The sequence below is a fragment of the Ascidiella aspersa genome, chromosome 6 (genome assembly GCF_963924565.1).
Source record: "Ascidiella aspersa chromosome 6, kaAscAspe10.2, whole genome shotgun sequence".
Taxonomy (NCBI): Eukaryota; Metazoa; Chordata; class Ascidiacea; order Phlebobranchia; family Ascidiidae; genus Ascidiella; species Ascidiella aspersa.
Window position 1 is genome coordinate 2,794,604 of NC_139452.1, and position 25,497 is coordinate 2,820,100.

General features: G+C 35.5%; 1 protein-coding gene across 1 annotated transcript; it reads right to left on the reverse strand.

Annotated features, from left to right (window-relative positions):
- On the reverse strand, positions 1–24,420 carry LOC146139152 (uncharacterized). The gene is made up of 19 exons (XM_083391714.1): positions 23,985–24,420; positions 23,445–23,552; positions 22,923–23,000; positions 19,371–19,562; positions 18,788–18,892; positions 17,661–17,756; positions 16,687–17,048; positions 15,059–15,260; positions 13,841–14,083; positions 12,707–12,835; positions 10,244–10,355; positions 8,807–9,290; positions 8,498–8,606; positions 8,037–8,182; positions 6,718–6,808; positions 5,776–5,935; positions 3,148–3,307; positions 2,201–2,663; positions 1–2,134 (listed from the first exon to the last, which is right to left on the reverse strand). Exons 1-19 carry the CDS (start codon positions 24,418–24,420, stop codon positions 1,881–1,883), a joined length of 3,930 nt encoding a protein of 1,309 aa, XP_083247840.1. The 3' UTR covers positions 1–1,880.
- Between the last annotated feature and the right edge of the window lie 1,077 nt (positions 24,421–25,497).

Genomic DNA, 25,497 nt, shown 5'->3' on the forward strand with positions numbered 1-25,497 from the left:
TTTATTCGTGCTTCAGCCAATACTACGAATGTCGTTCGGGCATTACAGAACAACAATAATTATAACAAGCGCAAAAACAGCAATATGCAGGAAAAAAACGTCAAAACATCGGTTCAAATTGAAATTCTAAAGCGGTAGAATATAGAGTAAAAGGTAGGAGGTTGTGAGTATAAAAACCACTTCGATTTCATGATTTGACGCATAAAAAAGTATTAGAGACGTTAGTTCAGGTGAACACTTTTAATTTAACTCAGTGTTTCTCGACCCAAAACTGTTCACCGAATGCAGTTGTTTTTGAGACCGGTTATAGGTAAGATTTCTCTAAAATTACAAACATAGCGTAAGTTATACAAAGACATGACTAAAAATAAATAAAATCAAACTTAATATTGCTAAGGTTCTATGATATGTTCGATTTCAAAAAGTTAAATCAAGAGAATTGGGTGACCAAAGCTTTAAAAAAAAGGTCGATAACACTGTTTTAAAACGATGTTACAGAAAACGCCTCCTTGAAAAAATTCATCAAATTTTTTAGTGTTATTTAAAAAGGAAAATATGCTTAGAAACAAAAATGTATATGCGATGTGGTTGAGTTCCTGTTGGCGGTGAAAAGTCATGTTTGGGTCTTTAAGCGATAGTTTTTTTACGCTGTACATCAGTGGTTCCCAAACTCATTTGGCTCGCGGCACACTAAAATGTCTTAAATATTTGAGGCACACTTTTCACAGCAATAAAGTCGTTTTAAAATCTTCTGTGTACGAAATTAGAAAAAGTTTCGCGGCACACTTGACAATCTCTCGAGGCACACTAGTGTGCCGCGGCACACAGTTTGGGAATCACTGCTGTACATACTTTTTCGGAACATATTCGAATTTATTTAGATTTGCCTAATCATGTTGTTACTTGTTTCTCATGTAGGCCTATTGCATTCTCGCCGTGCCGAAATACTCTATTTATCTATTGAAGTGTTTGTTTCACACTTTTTGGACCAAAACGCCGAATTCTTAGTGTATCGATTCTTATATTCGTAAAGCTTCATTTAGGACAATTTCGGCGCAAGATACCAACAATTAAATAACCCGAAAATCGAAATACTTAGCTTTGCGTTATTTATAAAACCAATTTAGGTTTTTATTGGTTATACAAAGGCTTTCTTCTCTAACTCTTATGGGTTTCTTGAATATTTTGCTGTAAGATTTTGGCAGCTTCAAAAATGCAATACCGACGCCGCTACATACCAAACAAAATAAAATAAAAAACTTCAAGAACCCGTGTTGTATACGTTATCACGTCACTAAACGCAGGAATGGACAAACGTGCAACAGAATACAAACTTGGCATTTAAAAAAAAAAAGAAAAAAAAGCGCCGCGAATTTGCTGGACTCAAAGTTGCAGTTTCAACACTGGGAAAGCACCCGATAGTATAAAGCGGTACAGCAATAATTAAAAAAGTGATACAGAAAAAGTGATGAGTAGCACAAGATTTTAAAACTCAACACACAAAGTTAAGTCATAAAAACGTACAACTTGATAACAGGATAGTACTATGAAGGGTGGTAAAAGTCAGTGGTTCTTATTCTTTCAGTAATTATCAAGTATAGTTTGACAACTTTATGGAGGGGTTTGGGCATCACACGAGATGCTATCCCGACTGCTAAAAACTAAGCCGAACCACGATCTATAAAAACGGGACAAATATAAGTTTTTACTGCCTTTTGAAAAGTATAATTGAGACAGACCTATGTCGGATCCAGTAATGCTTCGAGATAAAAAGGTAAACATCCACCTAATTCAAGCATTTCGTCTTAGCAAATCGCTTTTAATGCGCACTCTGTGAAGTAAGCTCTAATAAAATTCAAACTAAGCGCAGAGAACGAAACTCAGTTATGCTTTGATACCTCGCCCTTCATATACCCGTACCAGTAATCGTAGAAGCGCTGAAAAACCGTGTCTTTGGAAACCGACGCGAACAAGGCGAGCTGACTCAAGTGCGTCGTGTGGTAATCCCAGCGCGCAACATTCGGCTGCATATTCAGCATAAAGTGCCGCAAATCGTAGAAGGTTCGCGACCCCCCGTCGTACAGGGGGAGCATCGCTTTCAATGACGTCAGGCCGTCTTCGAACAGCGCGCACACTTGCTTGTGTGACGTAACAATGTCCATGGAGGGTTGAGCGCGCCTTTTTGAGGTTGTATTGGCGCCTGGGAGCTCGAAATTGTCCTCGAGTGCTGATTTAAAGTCGTAGAGACCGATGAGTGAGAACATGAAGCCGTTTAAGACAAATGAACTCGGGGTTGTCGGGTATTCCTCGTACCAAGTGTACTTTCCCATGAAACTGGCGCGAACTCCACCGTCGGCCGACGCTATCGAAAACGGCCGTAACGCTTTCTCCATAGACGCTATGTACTTCATGTCACCGTACAGATAAAATGCCCGGGACAGCATGGACATGCCCTGGCCCTGACCCATTGCAGACAACCACCCAGGGGGTAAAACGGGGAATCCCGGTAGTTCCCTGGGGATGTCGTTTTTCCAGCCTCCTGTGCTCTGGTCTTGGTTGTCGACCATCCAATCACAGGCGTCCTTGAAGTGGATCAAGTGGTTGCTGGTGCTGAGAGTTATGTTGTCGATGAAACCGTTGCCGCGAAGAATTAAACGGGTCACCTGCGATTTTAAACGAGCCAATAGGCTTGGTAATGAACCTCTAAGCCAAAAAGGTCGAATAAATCGACTTCATCTTGATAAAGACGTTTCGATGCGAACTTGTTTTATCTTCGGTTAATGTGAGATAGCCAGTAGGATTTAATTATAATTCAGATTTTTTACAAAAAAAAAAAAAAAAAAAAGCAAAAAAGTAATTCAAGGTTAATCAATATCGTTCAGAAAAGGTCAAAATTGTGTTAACAGTTTAAAAAAGTCGTCATTTATTTTAACAAGATGAATATAAACAATATTTAGTAGTAAGACGGCTACTTTTGAGTCTTATGAGTCGTTATATCTAACCTATGCCAGGCCTGCAAAAGTCTAAAGAAATTAAAACTCAAGAAAATAATAAAGCTTTCTTAAATTTTGATTAAACAATTTTGGACACAAATCAACCAAACTGCGCACATTTAGTTTTTCAATTAAAATTAAAAAGTTTGGTTACTTTTTGCACTCCAAACTTTGTTTTCTTTGTCTTTTTGGTTTTCGACTTTCCCACACCCTTCTTGAAGTCGATCAAAATGTTTCTCGAAAGTTGACGCCAGCTTCGATTGTTGCCAATCCCATAAATTACACTTGACTTTCTGTCGTAATCCATCATAATACTGGACACATGATAGGAAGCGACTTTAGCAAGTAAGCTTGTATTTCTCGCCTGCTTTTCTAGCAGTCAAATTCATATTTAAGGGGTGTTTTAATCGAAATAAAAAAATTATGATTAAATTTACAAATTGCTCATTTTAAGATACTTGATCAATGTCAGTTGATTTATTAAATTTTCAGAATAGCTCTTTTGCAAATATTAGTATTTATATAATTTGAAACATTTAAAAACAAGACCATAGCAACAGAGAAAAGTAAATATTTTAAGTTTATCAATAGCTTCCCTACTACGCAATGTTTATTAGAGTTTTAAAGATTTTTAACATATTTTATGTCAAGTAAAATGTTCAACAGGTGTAATATACGTTATTCATTTTTTAGGGTAGGTAAAATATTTCTTTTCATTAAATATGTAATGGTTGAGGACATAGTTGTTCAAACAGTTTCTTATACAATTGAAATCTACACAATGGTTGGCAAAGTACATTTATAACTGGTCAAAGATAAAAGCTTTATACTGCTCAGTGCTAACATAAGGTTGGCAAACCTTTTGTACAAAATAAGGTTAGATCTTAAGACTGTTTATTTATTAAAACAGATAAAACATAAAATCATTTCTTAAAATCTTACAGAAATATATATATTACGCCTATAAGGCATCATCAGTTTCTGTGCAAAAAACAAACATGTAAAAATGCCAATATGGGTGGTTAAAAAGTAAAATATATAAAATTAAGAATAGTAGGGTAGCATATAGGTCTAAAATCATAAAACACCTGCAGATGTTAGATGCAAAAGCAACAACTAGCGAATGGAATCAAACGACAACGTGACAAAACGGAAAGAAAGAGAAAAGCACGCAACTGATAAGCATGCTATCAAACGGTGTCGCAGAGCTATCATTAATGACAAGAAATAAAACGGGACAAAACAAGCCCTGGGCAAAAAATTACCTTACGCGTGGTAGTATCATTTTTTGGATATTTATTTCAGCTTTGGTTTTATTAAGCCATTTATCTTCAAAAATATCCAAAAGACTGACTAGCGGCATTTGTACAAATACAACAGAAAAACATTGGTGTAACTGCGGCTTTCTTTGCTGCGCTCTTACGGCATTATGCAGATCAACATACCACAACACTGCAAAGAAAGCCGCAGTTACACCAATGTTTTTCAGTTGTATTTGTACAAATGCTGCCAGTAAGATTTTAAGAAATGATTTTATGTTTTATCTGTTTTAATAAATAAACAGTCTTAAGATCTTTGGATACAAAGACAAGAATCTTTCTTTACCATTTTATTGTCCGCGGGAGATCCTTACTTTCTAAAGTGTTTCAGCTTAAATAGGGTTAGGGTCGAAAGTGGTATTTGCTAATCAATGTAATATCGATGTCTGTATTGAAAGCAAATAACCCAAGCACTGTCCTGACAAAAATTGAATCTGTTTTAAGTATAATTTTAATCTGCCATAGTACCTAAATATTTTTTTGATTTGGAATGTAAAACAGAAATATATTCCAATGTAATCTTATTCAAATTTGTAACGCAAAACAAAAACTTTACTGCGATTAGTTAAAACAAAAACACTAGGATTATTCAGTCTATGCATAGAATGAAAGGCATAATGTTGACATAGACATTGAATGTACAACATGGTTCCTTCAAAATTACAAGCCGCAGAGCCTAGACAAGGATTTCCGTTATTTATCTACAGCTTGGGCGAATGCTGGAAAACCACAAGTCAGGGCAACACTGGTATTACAAGTGGCTGTTCTCATGGGAGGCCGCACATTACACATGCTACATGAAATTCACATTTGAGCTTGGGATTCCAGTTTCAGGGAAATTACATTCCTGTAAACAGTCCTACGCATTTGTATGCAGTATTTACATTTGAAAACGTATGAAAGATAAAATTAAATAAAAAATGCGGTGAAAAAAGGGTAATTTGATTTTTAAACTGTTTATATGAACTTGAGTTCAAATTTTGCACATCTTTAAACAAACAACAAAAATAATATATCTATATATGTTTTTAAGTTTGGTCCATTTCTTAAATTTTCGTTGTTAACCAGGTTGAAATCAACAAGCCAGAACTTTTTAAATGAACAAACACTTATTAATTGGTTCAAAATGTGCTTTATAAGGGTAGCAACACTAAGAAGCTCAAAACAACTGCCGTAAAGGGTTCATGTCATTCTTGTTATACTCAATTTTAACAAGTTCAATTTCGGATATCAAAATGAAATACAAAGAACTCAATTTTTAAAACTTGTATTTACTTTAACTGTTTGTTCATTTGACCATACTAAACATAAGCCAGTTTTAGATAACAAAAGAAAATCAAAGAATTCCCTTTTTTATACTTTTGATACCATACTAAACAAACAGTTAAATCCGACAAAAAAACTGTTTGTCAAAATATTTTGAAACAAAATACAGAGAAAGCAGCTTACTATTTAATACTTACTTGTTTGTAAGGTAGTTGATAGTGTATTGCTTGCCTCGGTTAGTGCTGTCAAAAACCACCGTCACCGAGCCGTTCGAAGTGAACTTAATGTCAAACGACAATTCTCTTTCTACAGTGTTTCCCAACATGAAAGTCACACCACTACCAAGGGGAATTGAATCTAAAAATGGATAAAATTGAATGATGAAAATTTTTACTTCACATGAGTTATTTTAGCACAGTGACTCTCAACCCAGCGATAGCAACACAAAATGAGTACGCCATTTAATTTGTAGTTGTTCATATGCTTAAATGTATTGACATTGGTTCAGAGTAAAGTTTCTTCATTGAAAAGTTACGGAAGCAATATGGAAAATGACTGATAAAAATCAAATTCAAACTTATTTATGATATCTGTCTTATGATTTGTTCAGTTACAAAAAGTTTAGTATAGACCAGGGGTGTTCAACAAGCGGCACGCGAACAAATAAAAATGGCAAGCAAGCCCCCCTAAATTACTTAATTTTTGTTGAACATTATATTGAAGTGGAGGTTAGTATTCACATAACTATAAAGTTTGGTGCGAAGGAACAAAAAGGAAAAGTCAGCCTACCGACGGATATTTAGATGCAGTAATGCGCACTGCTAACTACACGTTTTTTTTTTGTTTTTTTTAAGAAGTTATAGGATAAAAATTGGCACATCGCCATGTTTGTGTTGGACACCCCTGGTATAGATAATTGGGTCAAAGCTTCACAGTCATAACTCATACTTATGCTTAGTATTTGGGTCGCAGTGAAAAAGGTTGAGAGAAACTGTTTTAGATACTATTACTTCAATCACATTATTTGTTTATTTCTTTCTATGTTGAAAACGATACAACCAAGTGGGCCAGTATGTAAGATAGGTATCTGTGTGTTTCAAAAACAATGCGAACCATTATTTAGATTGTAAAAATCTTACCTGGGGTTGAAAATTTGATGACTTGCGATTTGGATTCTTTGTCGAAAACAGATTCAAATTGACAATAACGGTTTGAAGTTTTCCAACGCATCTGTAAACAAAAAATATTTAAAAAGAGATTTCATAACTACATGAATTCTATGAAGTAGATGAAGACTATAAAAAAATGTTAACTACTAGAGATGTCCAAAAGTATCGGATGGGGCCGATATTCGATGCGAAGTGGTAATTTTGGTACTCATATATAGGACATTCAGCCATAATATAAATGAGTTAAGGGATCAATGTTTTACAGCACTGATGCAATTTTTACTTAACAACCCTAACACATTATAACGGAGTGTTGCTCTTCCAGCAGTATATATAATAGATTGAAGTTTCTGTGCGATACAAAACGCACAGAATGTGCTATACAAAACGTCTTCATCGGGATAGTGACATATTGTGTAAAACAGAACAGTATCCTGATGAAGGTTCCCATTGTTGTGTGAACAAGCGATTTTTAAGTGACTCAAGTCCCAGTCAAGTCATTTGCAAAACAATTTAAGATCAATTCTATCATATACAAAAAATAGCAAGTCAAGTCCAAGTCATTATTTACGAAAGTCAATTTCAACTCACAGCATATGGCATTAGAAAATTATATTACAGTTCTAAGATGGTCAATTCGTTTCGTGCTAAGCTGGAAGAGCAACATTCGGTTATATATTATGCCTGGCAGCAATAGCTTATTTCCTGAAACATTATGTTTGAGTGATTCAATTTCATCTATTATAATTAACTCGGTAGCAGATGACAATACTTTTTGTCTAAAATATTGGTTTTAGAAATAATATAAAGTACCAGGAAACAGTTGGAGTGACAACAATGCACAGATTATAACCGATAGTGTTGCTTTGTTTTCATTACTATATATACCAATAAAAACAATTTTACTGTCCTTCAGTTTATAGTAACTCTTCTGCCATTTTGTTGTATTAACTAACTGCCGAATGACAGTGGATTATAATTTGCTCATTTGAAGGATTTAGTGAATACCAATGTAAAGATTAGGTTAATAATTTGCTGTATGGTGTTAAACCAAATTTATTAAGAGAAATGTTAAATCAGATTTATAAAACAAAAATCTATTAAAAATGTCAGGAAATATAATTACACATTTTAAGTATTTTATTACCGCTTTAAGGACAAGATACAAAACAAAATCACTACGCGCCACCCTTAGAAGACTGAAACGACACAACATGGTGTTGCGGCGAACAGTTTAAGAAACTCGGGACTATAGGAAAATAAGTAGTAATCTTGGGATATAAATTCACCTGCTTTGCATTTCCATCTTCATATAAGATTTGTTGAGGGGGTGAAGTCTGTAAAAGTTGCTTACTGTAATGACTCATCCCAAACTGGGCGATTTGAATCGGATAGAAGTAACCCTCAGGGTCCCATTGAGTGCAAACCGGTACACCTGGCAAGTAATTAAGGATATTTGCTTGAAACAATAAGTATTTTCAATATTCCAATTATTTTATGAGACATGCACACACATATGTGTGTTTACAACTGAGGTCTGGCCCTTCTAAAGCTGCTTTTTGACCAACGTTCACGGCTTACGTATAATTAGTACACCGAAAGCCATCACAGACTCACCGAATCTGTTGATCAATAATGCAAGCAAGGCACTTAAATAGGCCAAATTGCGGTGATAACAATTTTTACCCAAAACATTTTTAAAAATAAAAAAAAAAATTATTGTATGCTTAAATAATCTGGTTAAACTAACCTGTAATTCCTGAAACACATTTAACTCTTTCTCTCGTCTCAACATTGTAAGTGTCAAAGGTCATGAACGGGCCGTGGTACAAATACTTTGGCGAAGGCTTGAATATTACCTGCAACACAAAATTATTTACTTAAGAAAACGAAATTTTGGACATGTTACATAAAATATTTTTCTTTTACAAATACCTTTGTAGAGAATATATTGGTAGGAGTAGAATATTAAGTGATTGATATTATCGGTAAACCAATATATTAATTGTTTAAATTGTATTATATACACACAAAATATTTTGTCTTAAGAAACACATACTTTGTGTGAGCTTTGCGAAAACTCGAATCTGTCGTATCCGTCATAATGCTTCATTTTTCCATAAACTTCAAAATATTTTTCGAGAAAATCGAAGGGCATGTACAAGGTCTCTTGGCCCGTCGTTGACTTTAAACACTGAACGGTGTAATTGTCATTAATCAGGCATTCAATGGGAACAACCGACTGTTTTGCCATTTCATTTGGCGGCTCATCAGCCCCGAGTTGCTGCATTTTCTGCTTATATTCCGAAATCAACGATGCCTTGAGAGCGTCCAATTCTTCACGAGGAATGTCATTCAAGCTTTTTTTCTGCGCCGTATTGTCACTGGTTGAGCAGGTTTTTCCCAATCCAATAATATTGAGTTCTAGTAAAAGAATTACAAATGCCGTGGCGACAAGCAAAACGGCAAACTTTTTCCAGCCAAAAGTCATGTTGAGAAATCGACAACGCATCATCATGATTTGTTGATCAACGAATGCTGGACTTTACAGACTTGAAGTAAGACCATACCGTGCTGTGAGACAGATTACAGGCAAAACCTGTTTGTCATTTTATACAATAATTAAATGTAAAGATTCTTCTGAGCAGAAAAACAAACAAACATTAAATTGGTCAACTAAACTAGTTTGGTAAGTTCTTTGAAAACAACAAGATATTTTTTCAAATTATATTTAGTGAGTTGCACAAGCCCACGGTGGAATGTATTATAGAAAGTGCACCTGTGAGTGTTTTTCAAAAAACTTCAATCTGCACCCCGAAAAATCAAATATTCACCTCGATTTGTTATAAGTTACACTAGCATGGTGCCACCATGGAAAGTATGGCAGGTGCACTCGCGATTTGTTTGAACAGAGACCCGCACTAGAGATGTAAACCGCGCATCATTTGCGCGGTTTAGCCAAATAATCGCACAGTGGCGAGTAAATAAATCTAAATTTTTTTTTAATTGAAGTGAAATAGCAAGCAGTTGGGTGTTTCATTCCTAAAAATAAGCTGTTGTCCATACTTTTATGTTCTTTTGCTTTCTATATGTTTGTAATGGTGTTTTTAAGTGTTAGAATATATTTCTTAGTGCTCAAATTTTTCTTAGTGCTCAAAAATTAAGGCAGCGCAGCTTAGGACTTCAAAAATAGTTTGCAGTGCAGCGCAGCTTGCGAACAACTTATTAAAGTGTGGTGCGGGCAGCGAACACAAATTTTATGTTCTCACCATCTCTAACCTGCACTCCTCAAAAATGAATATGCATCCGGTTTTCCCATATGTTATAACGGCGTTTTGACCTTAGTTTCACCTGGTTTTCAAGAATTATTTGCGGTCTTGCGCCGGTCGTCAAGATGTGCCATACTTTTCAGACAGGGTGCACTTTTGACCTTTGGTACACAGATTTATTTTTCGCCATGCACCCACGAGATTCTGTTGAGATCTACAATACTTACCAAATGGGGTGATAGAAGCCCAGGTTGGAAAGTAAGGTCTGCGTAGGGGATTTATCCCCCACACAGTTTCCCGCTCGGCCACTGTCATAACCGCGCATTTCTTGCAAAATCACTGTAAAATGCAGTTAGCTGCAAAAAATAGCACAAACGCGCAAAACTTTGCCGTGCTAACATTTTTCAGTATAGTACGTCCATTTTCAAATCTTATCATTAGGACAAAAAAATAGTCTTATCATCGGATTTTGAACTTTTAGTTTGTGAAACAAAAGAAAAAACATAAAAAAGTGTACAATGGAATTTCATGGCTTTTACATAAAGTTAACAGGTGCTCGTCTAGAATCCTACCACAACGCACATTATTTGGGTTGAGGTGGGTCAACTAATATTAATAAATAATGAATAAAATAACACTTGACCCACACACCCAAACGCTAACTCGGATCTTAACCCAAATATTGTGTGTTGACTGTTGGAACTGTCGTAGGATTTTAAACCAGCAGTGAACGTCCTGTTAAAATGAAAGCTAGACCGATAGTGTTTTAAATCATATTCAGCAAAATTGAAAAAGTGTAATCTTGACATATATTTTACGTTTAATACTATTCAAAAATGACTTCATAAATGACTTAATCATTTGCTCAAATAAATTTGTACTTAACGAAAACCTGTTATTAAACTTGTGAAGACTGTGCCAAGAAATCGGGGGTTTCCCTGTTTAAGAGTCTTATTTCTGTATTTAGGCAACTTCAACCGGCAACACACAAGCAACAATACCTAAAGCGAAAAATGTATAATACCATAGTATTAAGACCAACGACATAATAAAGCAAATATGCTGTAATATCCGCTGCAGAATAAGATCGAAATCGTCTGAATAAGACCTAAATCTGTCGGAATAAGGCCTAAATTCATCGGAATGAGGCCTAAGTGGCCAAAATAACGCCTGAAACTGTAGGGATATGGGTCGATCAGGGGCCGTGGGTATGGCATCGGTTGTTTCGGGTGTCGACGTTTGGACGACCTAGGTTCAGCGGCGCCATTAAGGTGCCGCAGTTTTGCCACCGGATTTTGGCTCTTATTTGGATTAATGGTGGGTAATGGGTGGGGTTAGGGATCGAAATTATTAGGGAAGTTAATGATGAACTTAGGGGTGGGGTTTGGGGTTAGGTAATAAAGTGTCCTTTAGGCCTGATTCTGGTCATTTAGGTTTTATTACGATTTAGACGGTAAGCCTACTACGACAATTAGATATTAGTGCTATTTTGGTTTTATTTCGAACTGTGTTTTATTCCGACGTTGCTGTTGCCATGTTGGTCTTATGACTGGAGTCCTTCAACCGACATAATTACATTTTCGTTGTCTTTATTTCCTAGCCAAAACAACAAAGATTTCTTCGTAGAATACGTGTAGGCTATGTCTGGAGGCTATGTGTATTTGATAATTGTCCTGCATCATTCAAATTTGACTGGCACTGTTAAATTTGCTTTGTCGTACCGTTACAAACCTTAGTTAGGTTAGAACAGTGGTTCTCAAACTGTGGGCCATGGCCCAGTACTATAGGCCATCAATACATTTTTAATGGGCCAAAGAGCCATTTGAACAGATTCTACGGTTTTATTTTACTGTAGATATTATGCGCTTTGTTTTGAAAAACAATAATTATTTTACAATTGGTTTTAGCTGCTGTGTTGAAGATAGCAGTTCAAAGTGAGTGAGCAGCAATGTTGCTAACCTTGCGTTTTTCAAGCCGCATTTGAGCTTGCAGTTCCGAGTTGGATAAAGCGCTTAAGACCGATGTTGCTCAACATGTTGAAAACCACAGACCAAAAAGTTTGGGAACCCGTGGGTTAGAACAACCTAGTTTGCTACTGTGTTCTTATAGATCAGCGAAATGTGCTGATCTAAAGAACAACTACTACTTTTTTGGTGTGGTATTGCAAAAAAGCTGTACAAATACACAAGGAGATCTGTTGTCAGTGCATCGGCATTCTTTAATTGAAAACACAAGGCAGGTATGTACAACTGTAGAAGGACTTTTCCGTGTAGATTCGGCAGCATATTAGTCAACACGTTCATATCGAGATACAACAACATAAGAAGATGCGATAATATGAAAAAGGCAAATAAAACACCCAAAGTCCCGAATAAAACAACAACTTGTTTATAATCTTTGTATGGAGCCAATACCAACATTTAGAACTTATTAATTACAAAGTTATAATTAATCAGCCATTTGGAGTGGGATTTACGCCATGTAAGGCAAGGATTAGTTTGGGCCTTTTTATTTTTTTTTTGTAAACACTTTATATAAGTAAAGTGTGAAAATTAAGCCTTCCCATGTTAACCTAACCACGATTATATTCATCACTTGACAGTGCACACACATTTACCACAAGCAAAAAAACACTAATACATCGTAGTAAGAAGAAGTAAAGTTATTGCAGAATGCGTGCACCAAAGTACAAGAGTTCAATTTTCTTTCCCGAACTTTGTAGTATCGAGGGGGGCGCTGAAATGTGGGGGAGTCCCCCCAAGTGATCTCCTCTGCTTTCCTCTGTAGCGCGGTAAACGACTTTTGCTCGGCCCAGTCGCCTGCGCAGAAAGTACAACGTTATCCACTTAAATCAAGGTTTCTTTAAATAACAGAATCTGCCTGAATCCGAATGGTGAAAACAAACGATTCTGGTTGAACATTAATGATAAAGTTTAAACTGAGTACAGAACTTTGTAAACTGAATATCAGTTTGTTTGGATGTTATTCATTCGAATATACTGATGATGGTTTTAGCAGTGAAATATATTTATCATATAATATCCCAACAAACCGACTTTCGGTTTACTATGTTCTGTACTTAGTTCAATCTTTATTCACTTAAAGCTTGGAATAAATGTTTTGGATTTCGACTTATTGCGTGAAATAAAACAAATTCGCTAACTAGTTTGATTGATTAATGAAAGATACACACATATATGTGCTCGACAACTGAGATCTAGCACTTCTGAAGCTGCTTTTTGATCAACGATTACGGCTTGCGTATTATAGTACACCGAAAAGCCATTGCAGACTCGAATCTGTTGATCAATGATGCAAGCCAGGGTAGAAAAAACAAATAGCCTGCACTGAGTCAGGGTTGCAAAATAGCTAGCCTGTAGGTTCGAACTCACGACCTCCGGCCACAGCGGGACCTTGCTTGCATCATTGATTGACAGGTTGGGTTACTTTCAGTGTGCTAGTTCGATGTTTTAATTTATTTAAAGAAGCCGCTACTTCGGTGTTTCGATTACCTTTAAAGTGCATTTTATTGAGTAAAAACATTGACAAAAAATCCAAAATAATGTTTAAAACTGGATTTTACATAAATTAAAGATTTAGCATTCATTCGTAATTTTGTGTTAAAATTAAATTTAGTAAAACACCCGGACAAATAAAAAATACTCGAAACTATGCCGTTGGCAGGTTAACTTGAAAATAAAAATATAATTAAAAAAAAGTTTCTACAATTCGCTTTTATTACCATTTTAACCAAACAAATGCTTTGCGGGCCAGCGTTTAATGACCAACCATCAAGTAAATTCAAACCTTCAGTGGCCGGATACCTACCAATTTTGGCTTGATAACATCCGGAGAATTGCTGTGCCCGAGTACGCTTAATGGCAGCCTGGGTGCTGTTTTGCCAGCCATTGCTGATGTAGCGATGCATTTCTCCGACTGAGAGCGTTTGTAGATGCTCTGTTGTTGAGGCGATGGCTTCTGCAGCTTGAGCTTCAGCTTGGTACGCTCGCCTGATACTGATGACGTGGAGCGTTCTGATTCGCTGGCGCGTCGCTGTTTCGGCATATCTGGAGAGCGTGAATAACGGTGAAATTTCGACGCTTTAATAAAACTGAACAAATCAATGAAAAATTACTTTGTTGCTTTTTAACTTGGATATGATAAGTTAGCAAAATATTTCTATCAGTTTGCATTCTGTGGCAGGTGCACAGTGCATACTAGGGATTCGAGATCGACCGATATCCATTTTTTGGACCGATAACGATACCGATTTTTTATATACCTGGGAAATGTTCAACACTTGAATTAATTGAATATAAAATCCTAATAATGTTTTAGTTTATACACCTTTATTAATTATTAAATTATTATTTTGCATATTAATTTGGCGTGATGCTAAAACCAACATTTTTTTCATAAAAAAATTTATAAGTTGTTTGTAGTAGAGGAAAAATTATATCATATTTTTGTACTGAAATATCGGCAAAAGTATCGGCCTCGATTTACCGATATATCGGTACAAGCCAAATATCGGCCGATATTATCGGCAAACCGATATATCGGTCTATCTCTACTAGGGATGTCCGATAATATCGGATCGGGGCCGATACCAAGTTGCAGTATCGGTACTCGCCAGATACTAGCGTGGTATCGGTGCTGATCCAATGCCAAACTAACGAATTCCAGCCATGATATACGATTCAATGCGGCGATTTTTTATTCTTGAAAAGTCAATTTATTAAGAACTGTTAGATTTGTAACTATGTCAACTAAACTTATTAAGTTAAAGCAAATTTTGGCCTACTTACCTGGAAAAATTACCTTTCAACATTTCAATTTTATCTATTTGAGCATTATTTGGGATAACTTTTGTTTAAAATGCCAAGTATCGAACATCCCTAGTCAAAAAAATAATAAATAGTTGGAAAATATGTTATAGTCCGATTACTTTTTAAACACATAACTGAACTGCACATATATTAAATTCAAATACTTTGTGGAAACCCTGCATTATCCGCAGTTCACCAGACCAGCACACTAACCAGCATCAATGACCGGTTTGCGTTGTTGCTTTTGTACGGGTAAGGAGCGGTTTGCGAGTAGCTCAACTCGACTTTCAAGTGTACTCGTTTCCAGGAGGAGAGAGTGTGAGCCGATTTGACTCGATTCAGCTTCTTTCGACTCGTCAGCTTCCTGTGGCGCCACCTGACGGATCATTTCCTCCACGAAGTTGGAGATGGCGGTCTGTGTGAAAACGCAAGAAATTAGAGCAAGGGTGGGCAACTTTTTCGACAGCAGGTCGCATGAGAAGCAGAAAATGTCTCGGTGGGCCGTGTTAAAAAAGGGATCTCGAAAACACATAATGTGGGATTCGTGTAAAAAAATTATGGATTCTTGTTTAGACAAGGTACGCATAGGTGAAGATGCCTTACAAGGGGTGATGTATTCAATAAAATTCTCCACAATCATGAAAAAAATTTTAAGTTTTATTGAAAATGTTTGGTTTTATTGAAAATGCGCCGCGGATCGTAGTTTGCCGAGGCCTTTATGAGAGGGCTGGAAATATCGTTAGTTGGTAAAAACCAAATACTGTGGTTATTGCGACTGGATGGCTTTCGCATACAAACGTTTTTTTGTTTTTTTCAACTTATGTTTTGTAGCGTGTCGTAATTATTTCATGTTGTCGCAAAACGTTTTGAGGGTTTTGAGTTTATTTGAGGGTTGAGAACATCGTTACTTGATAAAAAAAACTTCAATACTGTGGTTTTTGTGACTGCCTGGCAATTCAACCTTTTTTTTCGAAATAATATATTGCAGCGTGCGTAATTGTTTAACGTATCCTCGAATTGCGATAAGTGAAGAACCGTGAGAGTGTATTTTGTATTTGAGGGTTAGATATAACACTTATACTTAATAAACGTTTATTTTGATCATGGCGACTGACTTCGGCAAATGGCTAGACTAGGCAGCAATTGATAATTAACTTGAATGTTTCGCAAATCAACGCTATTTTTGTTGGGTCACTACTACAATAATTGTGGATAACAAATTGTTAACTGCGATTAATGTAAAACACGAGTCACCAAATTCGTTACCAAAAAACATCAATAATGTCGTGGTCATGGCTGACTGGCTAAACGGCAACCGAAACGTTTTTTTTTAACTTGTCAGCTGCAGCGTGTCGTAAAAGTTAAAACGTTAAATGCATTCGCGATGAAGGAGACTAGGAAAAGAAAAACGGAAGACCTAAAGTGACATGGCAAAGAACAGTCGTATCTGACATTAGCATGGTAGCTGTAACATGGAGAACACTGCAACATGCTGCAGTGAACAATGGGAAGATTTTGTTTGTGCATTAAGCTCATGCGGGGTCAAAGGTAAAATTAATTGATTGATTGGTTGTTCATTGATAATGAAAATTCGTAAAAGGTTCGGTAAAGCGACACCATCTGAAACGATAGAAACTTATATCATCGTCAGATAATGTCAAAGGCGTATCCAAAACTTTTTTATCAAGATAATGCCGATGTACTCGACATTTTTGGCTTTAAGGGTTCATTGTTAAGCTGCATTACACATTCGTGTATAGTGTACAACTGTACATATGTGATTGATAGTCAATTAAAAAATGTATCGGTTAACCATCGCCTTAGACACATAACACACATACCTGTGAAAAGCTTGTTCGTCCATCATTGTCAATATTATCGCCATCACATGCAGACGTATCGTCGTTATTTTGCCAATCATCTCCAAACGACGAGGACTCAGCTTCATCCAGCGTCAAATCCTCTTGTTCGTCATCGAATGAATCCATGTGCACACTATCGCTATCACAAGTGGCGAAGGTACTAGATGTGTGCGAGTAATTGAGGTTGCTGGCGACGCTTAGGTTTAGAAGTTGCTCTGATAGCAGGCCGCTCTTTGAGCATTCGTCTTTATCATTGTGGTCGTCGTTTTGAGTTTGGTTTTCAGTTTTGGATGGCGAAGGCATGAAGGTGTTGGATAGAAGAACTGTACGACGCAGGTTTTCTGTGATTGAATGAAATTTGATTGGATTTGTATCGGGGATGTTCGATACTTGACATTTCATTCCAAACCTGATATTTCGGTTATAAAATATCACAATTTGATCGGATGCGGCTCAATGGTGCCATTACTATACTTAACGAGCAAAATAGATAAAACTTAAACGTTTAAAGGCTTTTTTTAGTTTATTACGCTGATTTTTTAGGGGATTAGACCAGGCTAAGTTGCCATCCGTTGTTGATTAAAATTTTTGATAAGTTTTCTTAAAAGGTAGAAATTGGTTTGTTGGGTCAAAAATGATGGCTAAAACTGATTTCAACACTTGATACCAGGTATCGGAATTCGATAGTATTTACAATTCGTATAACCTTACAAATTTGCAATCCTGCACAAACTTGTTGATGTAACCAGGGTTTATTTTTAGGTTTAGCAGCACTGCTAAACTTAAGCTAAAATCTCAGTTTTAATATTTTGTGCAATCAAAAGTTGTACACAATCTGCATAGAAAGGTTAAGAACAATCTGCATAGAAGGTTGAGAACCACTGGTCTCCCACTTATAGTTCGTATGCAATAAAAAATCTGCCATATTTTGTGCAATCAAAAGTTGTACTCACCGGTTACTGGCAGTTTAAGTGGCGTTCTTGTGAATTCTGTTGTTTGTGTAGCATCTGAAGTGATGGTAACCTCTGGCACTACAACTCTATCTTGTTCTGCAAAACCCAAACAATTAACAAATCTATAGAATGTGTTAGTGTTAGTGAATAAAACAGCATTATTAGATTACATTTTTGCGTTAGTCTGAAGTAAACAATGGAGTATGTCTCTCAGCAGAGTGATATTTTGGCAATGTTTGGCTAAAATGGCTTTGAGTTTAAATTCTATTTCGCCGAGGAAAGACATAACAGAAAAGTGGTTGCAATTTATATAATATAGAGTAAAAACAGATTGTTGTTAAGGACGATGTTTCTTTACTTTATAGTTTAGTCTTGGCCAGGGCTGCCGAGTCCAACTTTAGCCAAAATAGAGAACCAGAATCTGGCTGTGGAGTCCCAAATCCGGCCGAATGTGCAATTTTGTTAAGACCCCAAATCGGCCTATAGAGCCTGTATTTTACCCATATATGAAACTAAAGTAAGATTCAGATTCAATTTATTTTTGTGCATGTTTGCAAACATCGAAAAAACAAAATAACATAAATAATAACACAAGGACAGCGAAAGGACCATTCGGTCATCGAGTCGAGCTGCCCCCGTAAGGTGGATATTCAGCAATTTACTTATAGGGGTGTCCTATAACGCATCTGCCAACAATAGGTGGTTGGAAAGCATTCAACCCAATTCTATTCCAACTACACAATTTATTGTTTGTGGACTTATAAGTTTCTAAATTAGTACTGTGCATGCCGGAATAGGGCAGTCTTTTGTCTTGCTCGAGTCCCGAGTCCAACTCCAGCAAAATTAACCGACTCAGACTGAACAGCCCTGGCTATTACTATAATGATCATTTATTAACATCAAATATTTTTCATTTAAGTAAAATCATTAATCAAAACATATTTATTATGTTAATATTCAATACATGATTTTCTACTTTGACCTGATGAACACGGTTGTGCGAAAAGCTTGTCGAGAATTCAATATGATTTTTCGTTGAGAATTCAATGCAAGTTGAGATCTAATAATGTGCCACTACCCTTTTTAGAATTAGACAAATACTGCCATTTACAAAGATGGAAACTTACCATCTTCATCACATTTGTTGACTTTGAGCGGAGTTCTGTCGATTTCAACAGAAGGTGATCTGGGGTCGGTTAAAATCTCAGTTTCACTCGGAATCTCTTCATTAACTGGGATGAAACACAATAAAAAAATACATTTACTTCAGCAATTGACATGTTAGGTTAGAAAAAAAAAATACCTTATATATTTTTTTGTTTAAATTTTTCGTACCTTTTTACAACTAACAATTATTGAAATTATTTGAAAAATGTGTTGTTTGTCTGAATAACCTTTTGGTAAGCCGTAATTTATTTACAAACGCATTGTGGAAGATAATTTATAAGTTTTTACAATCATTCTTGATAGTCGTATTTGTTCAATTCTAAATATGAAAATCATGTGACACAACTGAATGACAAATTGTTTTAGTTAAAACCTTGACAAAATACTTTAACCAGATGAAACTTGGTTGTGCAAAAGATTGCTAAGATTTAATAAAATTTGTCCTTAAACAGTGCCACCTAATTTCCAGATTGATTACAGTAAGTCAGCAACATTGCAGTTTCACAAGCTAAAGTTTTCCTGTCTAAAAAGTGTTTCACAAACCTAATTCCTCTTCTAAATCTTCTGCCAGTATCGGAGTCCTCTGGATTCCAACTGTTGGAGATCTAGGATCCAGCAAAGCTGGGTTCAGTTTGATGCCTTCGCCGCTTATCGGGGTTCTTGTTATGTCACCAGAGGGCGATCTTGGGTCAGCTGGGATGGGTTTGGTCGGGGTCTGGATAATAGCCGTTGTCTCTGTGTAATTAAAATAAGTTTAAATTGCGACAACAATGGCTTAAATAGACTTTATTCCGAAAAATGATTCATTCAGCGGAAGCATAGGCTGTGAACATTTATACATTTTTAGTTTGTTTTCTTCTGTTGTAAGGAATCTATTTCCCATAATGGCCCTGAACTCTACAAAGAGCAATTTCTGTTAAACTAGCTACTGGACTAGATTAATTGCTGATTTTTTAGGCAATGGGGCATTCCATGTCAAATCATCAAGCCCTTGTAACCACCCGTCTCAGATTTTCATGATATTTACGTTGTGCAAAATATAGCTCGAAAAAATGGGTTTGCAAAAAAAATTTTGAAAAAATTTCAATCCGTTAGTAAGTTATGCTATATTGAAATTTGGCCACTAGAGGGGGTTTTCGGACACCCCCAAAATGGAAATGTATGTTTAAACGCTGTAATTTAAGTAAATATGGAAGTAAAAGTATGTTTCCTACCATTTTTGGGGTCAAGGAATCCATTTTTGGAGTCAAATTTGCATTTGGATAAAGTTTAGAGGCCTTAAGGGGCACTTAAAAAGAAAAAAAAATGTTTATGTTCCAAGCGAAATGGTGAAAGACTGCAAATATTTAGAAACCCAATTTTTTATTCGTTTATCCTTTATAGCAAGATCTGTCAAATAAGCCTAAAATAAATCTTTAGACTTATTGGAAAAAGGTTTTATAGCCAAAATGGAACTCATACTATTTTGGTTACAATTCCCCTAATAAATGTATTCATAATCTGCGCTTTTGTACTTATGAAAGCTCTTTGTATATATTTTGTATGATTGTTTAGAAAGGATTAACAGAATATGGCTCTTCAGGAGACACTAAGATGACTTGCAGGAAATTTGTTTGAGCAATATGATTCAGATGAACAAAATTTTTCTTCTAAAACTATTATATTGGCTCACATTGTTAGAGCTGTTCAATCCTTAGGACTAACCACCGTTTTTGTCCTAGATTTTTATTTACTTCATTGGTACTATCTGTTTATTGCTTAAATGTTTTTTTAAATTCTTACTTGGTTACTTGCTGCATGATGCATCGGAAAAGCTACCAGGGATGACTGTCACAAGTTAACGTACACTAAGTCTAACTCACTGTTGAACATTTTGGATATTGATAAAGAAAAAGGGAAGTGATTTTGTGGAGAGCTGGGTTAAGAGGAAATAAGATCTCTTCTAAGACTGTATGTAAGGATCACCGTGTAATGTTTTACGAGTGTTTTAAAAGAAAAAAACTGTCCCACATGCTATAAGCAGCCTTTAAACTTTAAGCGACACCTGTAGTTCTGGTTGCGTTAAGTTCTAAAAATTCATCTTAATTGTTATTCGGTGTCACAGTTACGCAAGTAAAACACATTAAATAACAGTTTAACTGCAACTGGTGTTTCCTTTTAAACACATAGCTTGCCAAAATATGCAAGACTAAGTAAAGCGAAAATAAAACTTCATGCAACCAAACATAGCTTGCAAAGTTTGGTTGGTTATGTTCTTTGAATAGATGGTTGTGATTGACAATACTATTTCTCAGCATGAAAAACATTCCAATGATTTAATGAAAATGCTGTTTGAAGGAGAAACTATCCACAGTGCCATATCCCGAAAGAATACAGGTGCTAACATTAACCCCACAATCTTGGTAAATATAAAAAGCTAAAGATATTTTGGTGTATCTGAATATTAGATACGTTTTGCAGATAAATTGAGGAAAAATGAGGGTAAACTTGAGCTTCCCAAAAAGAAGCAGCAAAATATGATTTTCAAATTGAAAGAAAAAAGTATAAACATTTTATAAAAATGAGGTACAGCAGACAAAACGCAATTTTTAAACTTTAGCAACTAGAAGAACTACAGGTGTCACTTGCTTGTAGCATGTGGCACAGAATTTCCATGCCGGTTTTGTTTCTAAATTCTTCCTTTCCCTATTTTAACAAGAATTTTTTTTCTTTTAAAACACTCGCAAAGCATTACACGGTGATCCTTACGTACAGTCTTAGCAGAGATCTTATTTCCTCTTAACCCAGCTCTCCACAAAATCACTTCCCTTTTTCTTTATCAATATCCAAAATGTTCAACAGTGACTTAGACTTAGTGTATGTTAACTTGTGACAGTCATCCCTGGTAGCTTTTCCTATGCAGCATATCACCGAAGCAGGTTTTTCTTCAATTGTTAACAAATCAGTATATAGGCTGCAGCAAGTAACCAAGTAAGAATTTTAAAAAAACATTTAAGCAATAGACAGATAGTATCAATAAAGTAAATAAAAATCTAGGACAAAAACGGTGGTTAGTCCTAAGGATTGAACAGCTCTAACAATGTGGGACAAAATAATAGTTTTAAAAGAAATATTTTGTTCAGCTGAATCATATTGCTCAAACAAATTTCCTACAAGTCATCTTAGTGTCTCCTGAAGAGCCATATTCTGTTAATCCTTTCTAAACAATCATACAAAATATATACAAAGAGCTTTCATAAGTACAAAAGCGCAGATAATGAATACATTTATTAGGGGAATTGTAACCAAAAAAGTATGAGTTCCATTTTGGCTATAAAACCTTTTCCCAATAAGTCTAAAGATTTATTTTAGGCTTATTTGACAGATCTTGCTATAAAGGATAAACGAATAAAAAATTGGGTTTCTAAATATTTGCAGTCTTTCACCATTTCGCTCGGAAATTAAACATTTTTTTTCTTTTCAAGTGCCCCTTAAGGCCTCTAAACTTTATCCAAATGCAAATTTGACTCCAAAAATGGATTCCTTGACCCCAAAAATGGTAGGAAACATACTTTTACTTCCATATTTACTTAAATTACAGCGTTTAAACGTACATTTCCATTTTGGGGGTGTCCGAATACCCCCTCTAGTGGCCAAATTTCAAAGTGCCATAACTTCCTAACGGATTGGAATTTTTTCGAATTTTTTGTGGCAAACTTATTTTTTCGAGCTATATTTTGCACAACGTAAATATCATGAAAATCTGAAACGGGTGGTTACAAAATTTCAATTTTTGTGATGATTTGATATGGAATACCCCCAATGTGACCATTTAAACTGATTGCTAATGATTGACTAAAATATAAATACAAGTGTTCTGTTTTGGGTCGCAAATGTTTACAATACTCAAAATAGGGTTGCATCGACAAAGTTTGGGAACCACTCAACTAGATTAGTTCAATAGTAAGACACAAATTAGGCTTCAGTAACCATTTTTGCATAGGTTAGGTTAAGCTACTGTCTTTAGCTACTTGGAAGTCAACATAACATGAAAGTTAATATATATTTTAATTTAGCATCAACCATTGATAAGCAAATAAATGGTTAAAAGTTTACCTGTGTCAGCTTGTGATACATTTTCATTGTCGACAGGAATAAGTGCATTTGAAATTAAGACCTCTTTTCGAAGGTTATCTGCAATATATACATTTCAAAATTAGTTTCAATTAGAAAATTTATTTCTGGTAGTCCTAATTTGTTGCTTTGTTGCAAATTGTATTTAACTTTAACGTTTGAATGCCAATTGTGTGAATTGTTAACAATAGGCAGTTGTGCAACCACAACAACACATTAAACAAGCGCATAGCACAGATAAAAAGTTTAAGCATCCAATAGTCAGGTAAACAAACCAAGGCGATACCATTTAAACACACTGAAATAGAAAGGAATATCAAATAATTGGAAAAATTATTAGGTAGAAAGAAAATCAACAAATGGTAAGCCAACATTTTTGGTGAGTGTGATTTCATCCAGCTAAATGCTGATTATTAGACACCAAAATGGCGAGTGCAAATTCTAGTTCAGTATCAACCCAGCATCTAGCTAAAATTTTCAGCAGTTTGAAATTGCCAAACTTACCTGCTCCAGTTTCCTTTACTCTCAAGGGAGTCCTCACAATTTGATTGGAAGGTGAACGTGGGTCAAAAATACCATTTGACTCAACTTCATTTTTATCGCCTTCATCGCCTTCAAGCAAACATAAATAAAGTTAAACACGCGTCGACAAATTACAGCCAGCAGGCCAGATTTAGCCCGCCGGGCGTCTGGGTCAATTATTCTGGCCCGCAGCATATTTTTTTACTTAAGATGAAGTACAGTTAAAATGTCGTCCAATGCATTTAAAAAATAAACTTTGATAAAATTTTTAAACTTATACGTCAATTTATTATAGCTCACTCAGTTTTTATTGCATATTTTTTTATTTATTTGTAAAACGATAATAAGGTAATAAAGTTCAAAAAAATTTGTTTTCGGCCAGCGATCATAAATTCCAACAGTTATCCGCCCATGATGGTCACGTCTTAACTTAAGGTTACCCGGCCATTAGGAAAAAAGTTTGGCATACCCTGGTCTAATCATTAGGGATGTTCAAACCAACACAAATATCAATATTTCCACCTGAAATTTCTTGTGTTTCTGGTAACACGACTGGTGTTCGCTGGATTTCAACACTTGGTGACCTTGGGTCTATCGAAGATCCAAGCCGCTCGACTTTTTTATTAATAGTTATCGGAGTTCTATCGACCGCAGAGCTCGGGGACCTTGGATCAAACTGAAATGGCTTCTCCTTTTTCGCCGGGGTTTCTTGTAGATTTGGGATTCTGTCAGTATTTGTCGAATGGTTTGGAATGTTCACCGATTCTGTGATCAGTGTAGAGTCTTGCTGATTTACTTTGTGCCATTTATTTGGCCGGTCTACGTCACTCTCTTTGTTCTGATTGACCGACACTTTATTGCTTAATGTTCCGGGGTTTAGTTTTGATCCATTTTCGGCCCCGGTTTGCGTTTTGTCTTCTTCACTTCCCTCGCAACAGTGACTTTCAGAAAGCCCCATTTTATAAGAAATTTAACTTTTAAAAGCTGAACATAAATAGGTAAAATTCAGGATAAATGTAAATTTAACACAACAAAATGCTTGATTATATACAAATATATTTGTGTGAAGGCAATCGCAAAGAAAGTACTTACATAAAAAGCAATATTATAATATTAAATTAATATATAAATGTATAGTAATTTCTATTTTCTTCATGTTGCAAAAATGATAATTGAAAATATAAAAATCGTTCTAAAAGTAGCAATGAATTTCTGAAAACACATTACTGCAGTATTATAATAAGTTTGCTTTTGCATATTTGGGATTAGGGTGCAGAGTTAGCGTTTGGGTGGGTCAAGTATTGTTATTATCTCTATTCTAACATATGTATGCCTTTCCTTGCAATTTTAACTTTGACAACTTGTTTCGTTACTGTTAAAATAAATATGGTAGGATTCTAGACCAACACCCTTTTTTCACCATATATAATTCCGTATAGAAGGTAACGCTTGGTATTTGACTTGGTAGCGCACTATATAAGCCTATACATACGAATAAACTTGTTCAACGAAATTCAAACCACAAATTTAAACACAAAGCATTTTACAAAGAACAACGCAACAAATAAATCATTTAACATTGCATTTAACAATTTGTTTTTTTTTTTCTTGATAAGATTGTTTTGTTTCCATTTTAAATTTCCCGTCTGTAGTCTCTAGCAGTCGCATTTGTAATTTCGTATGCCTAAAAAATTTTGGGCCAAAAAAAACATTAAATGCGGTGCTAGTTAAAGTAAAATACAAGCTTACACATTCAATAATTAGTAAAATGTTATGAAAATATACGAATTAAACACTGTTTGTTTATTTTTGTTTTCAGTCGACTGGTTGGGCTACATTGCGAAATCGTGTTTTTCAGAAAACTTTTTAACGTTATAGTACACATCAATATGTAAAAGTGTGAAAAATTCTAAAAAGTGCCATTAAAATGGCGTATTTTGCTCAATACTTAGTAAATCTAGGTTCCTAACTCAAAACTAAACTAAAGATTCGTTTGGGTCCTTTTCAGTGGTTTAGGTCAGGACAGTTTAGAGCG

Bases quoted from the DNA above. Each gene is read 5' to 3' on its own strand.
- LOC146139152 (XM_083391714.1), bottom strand. From the start codon at position 24,420: ATGGGGCTTTCTGAAAGTCACTGTTGCGAGGGAAGTGAAGAAGACAAA. The intron at 17,049-17,660 runs GTGAGTACAACT...ATTCAATCACAG, and splicing joins ACTTAAACTGCCAGTAACCG to AAAACCTGCGTCGTACAGTT. The intron at 2,135-2,200 runs GCGCCAATACAA...CACACAAGCAAG, and splicing joins GGACAATTTCGAGCTCCCAG to TGTGCGCGCTGTTCGAAGAC.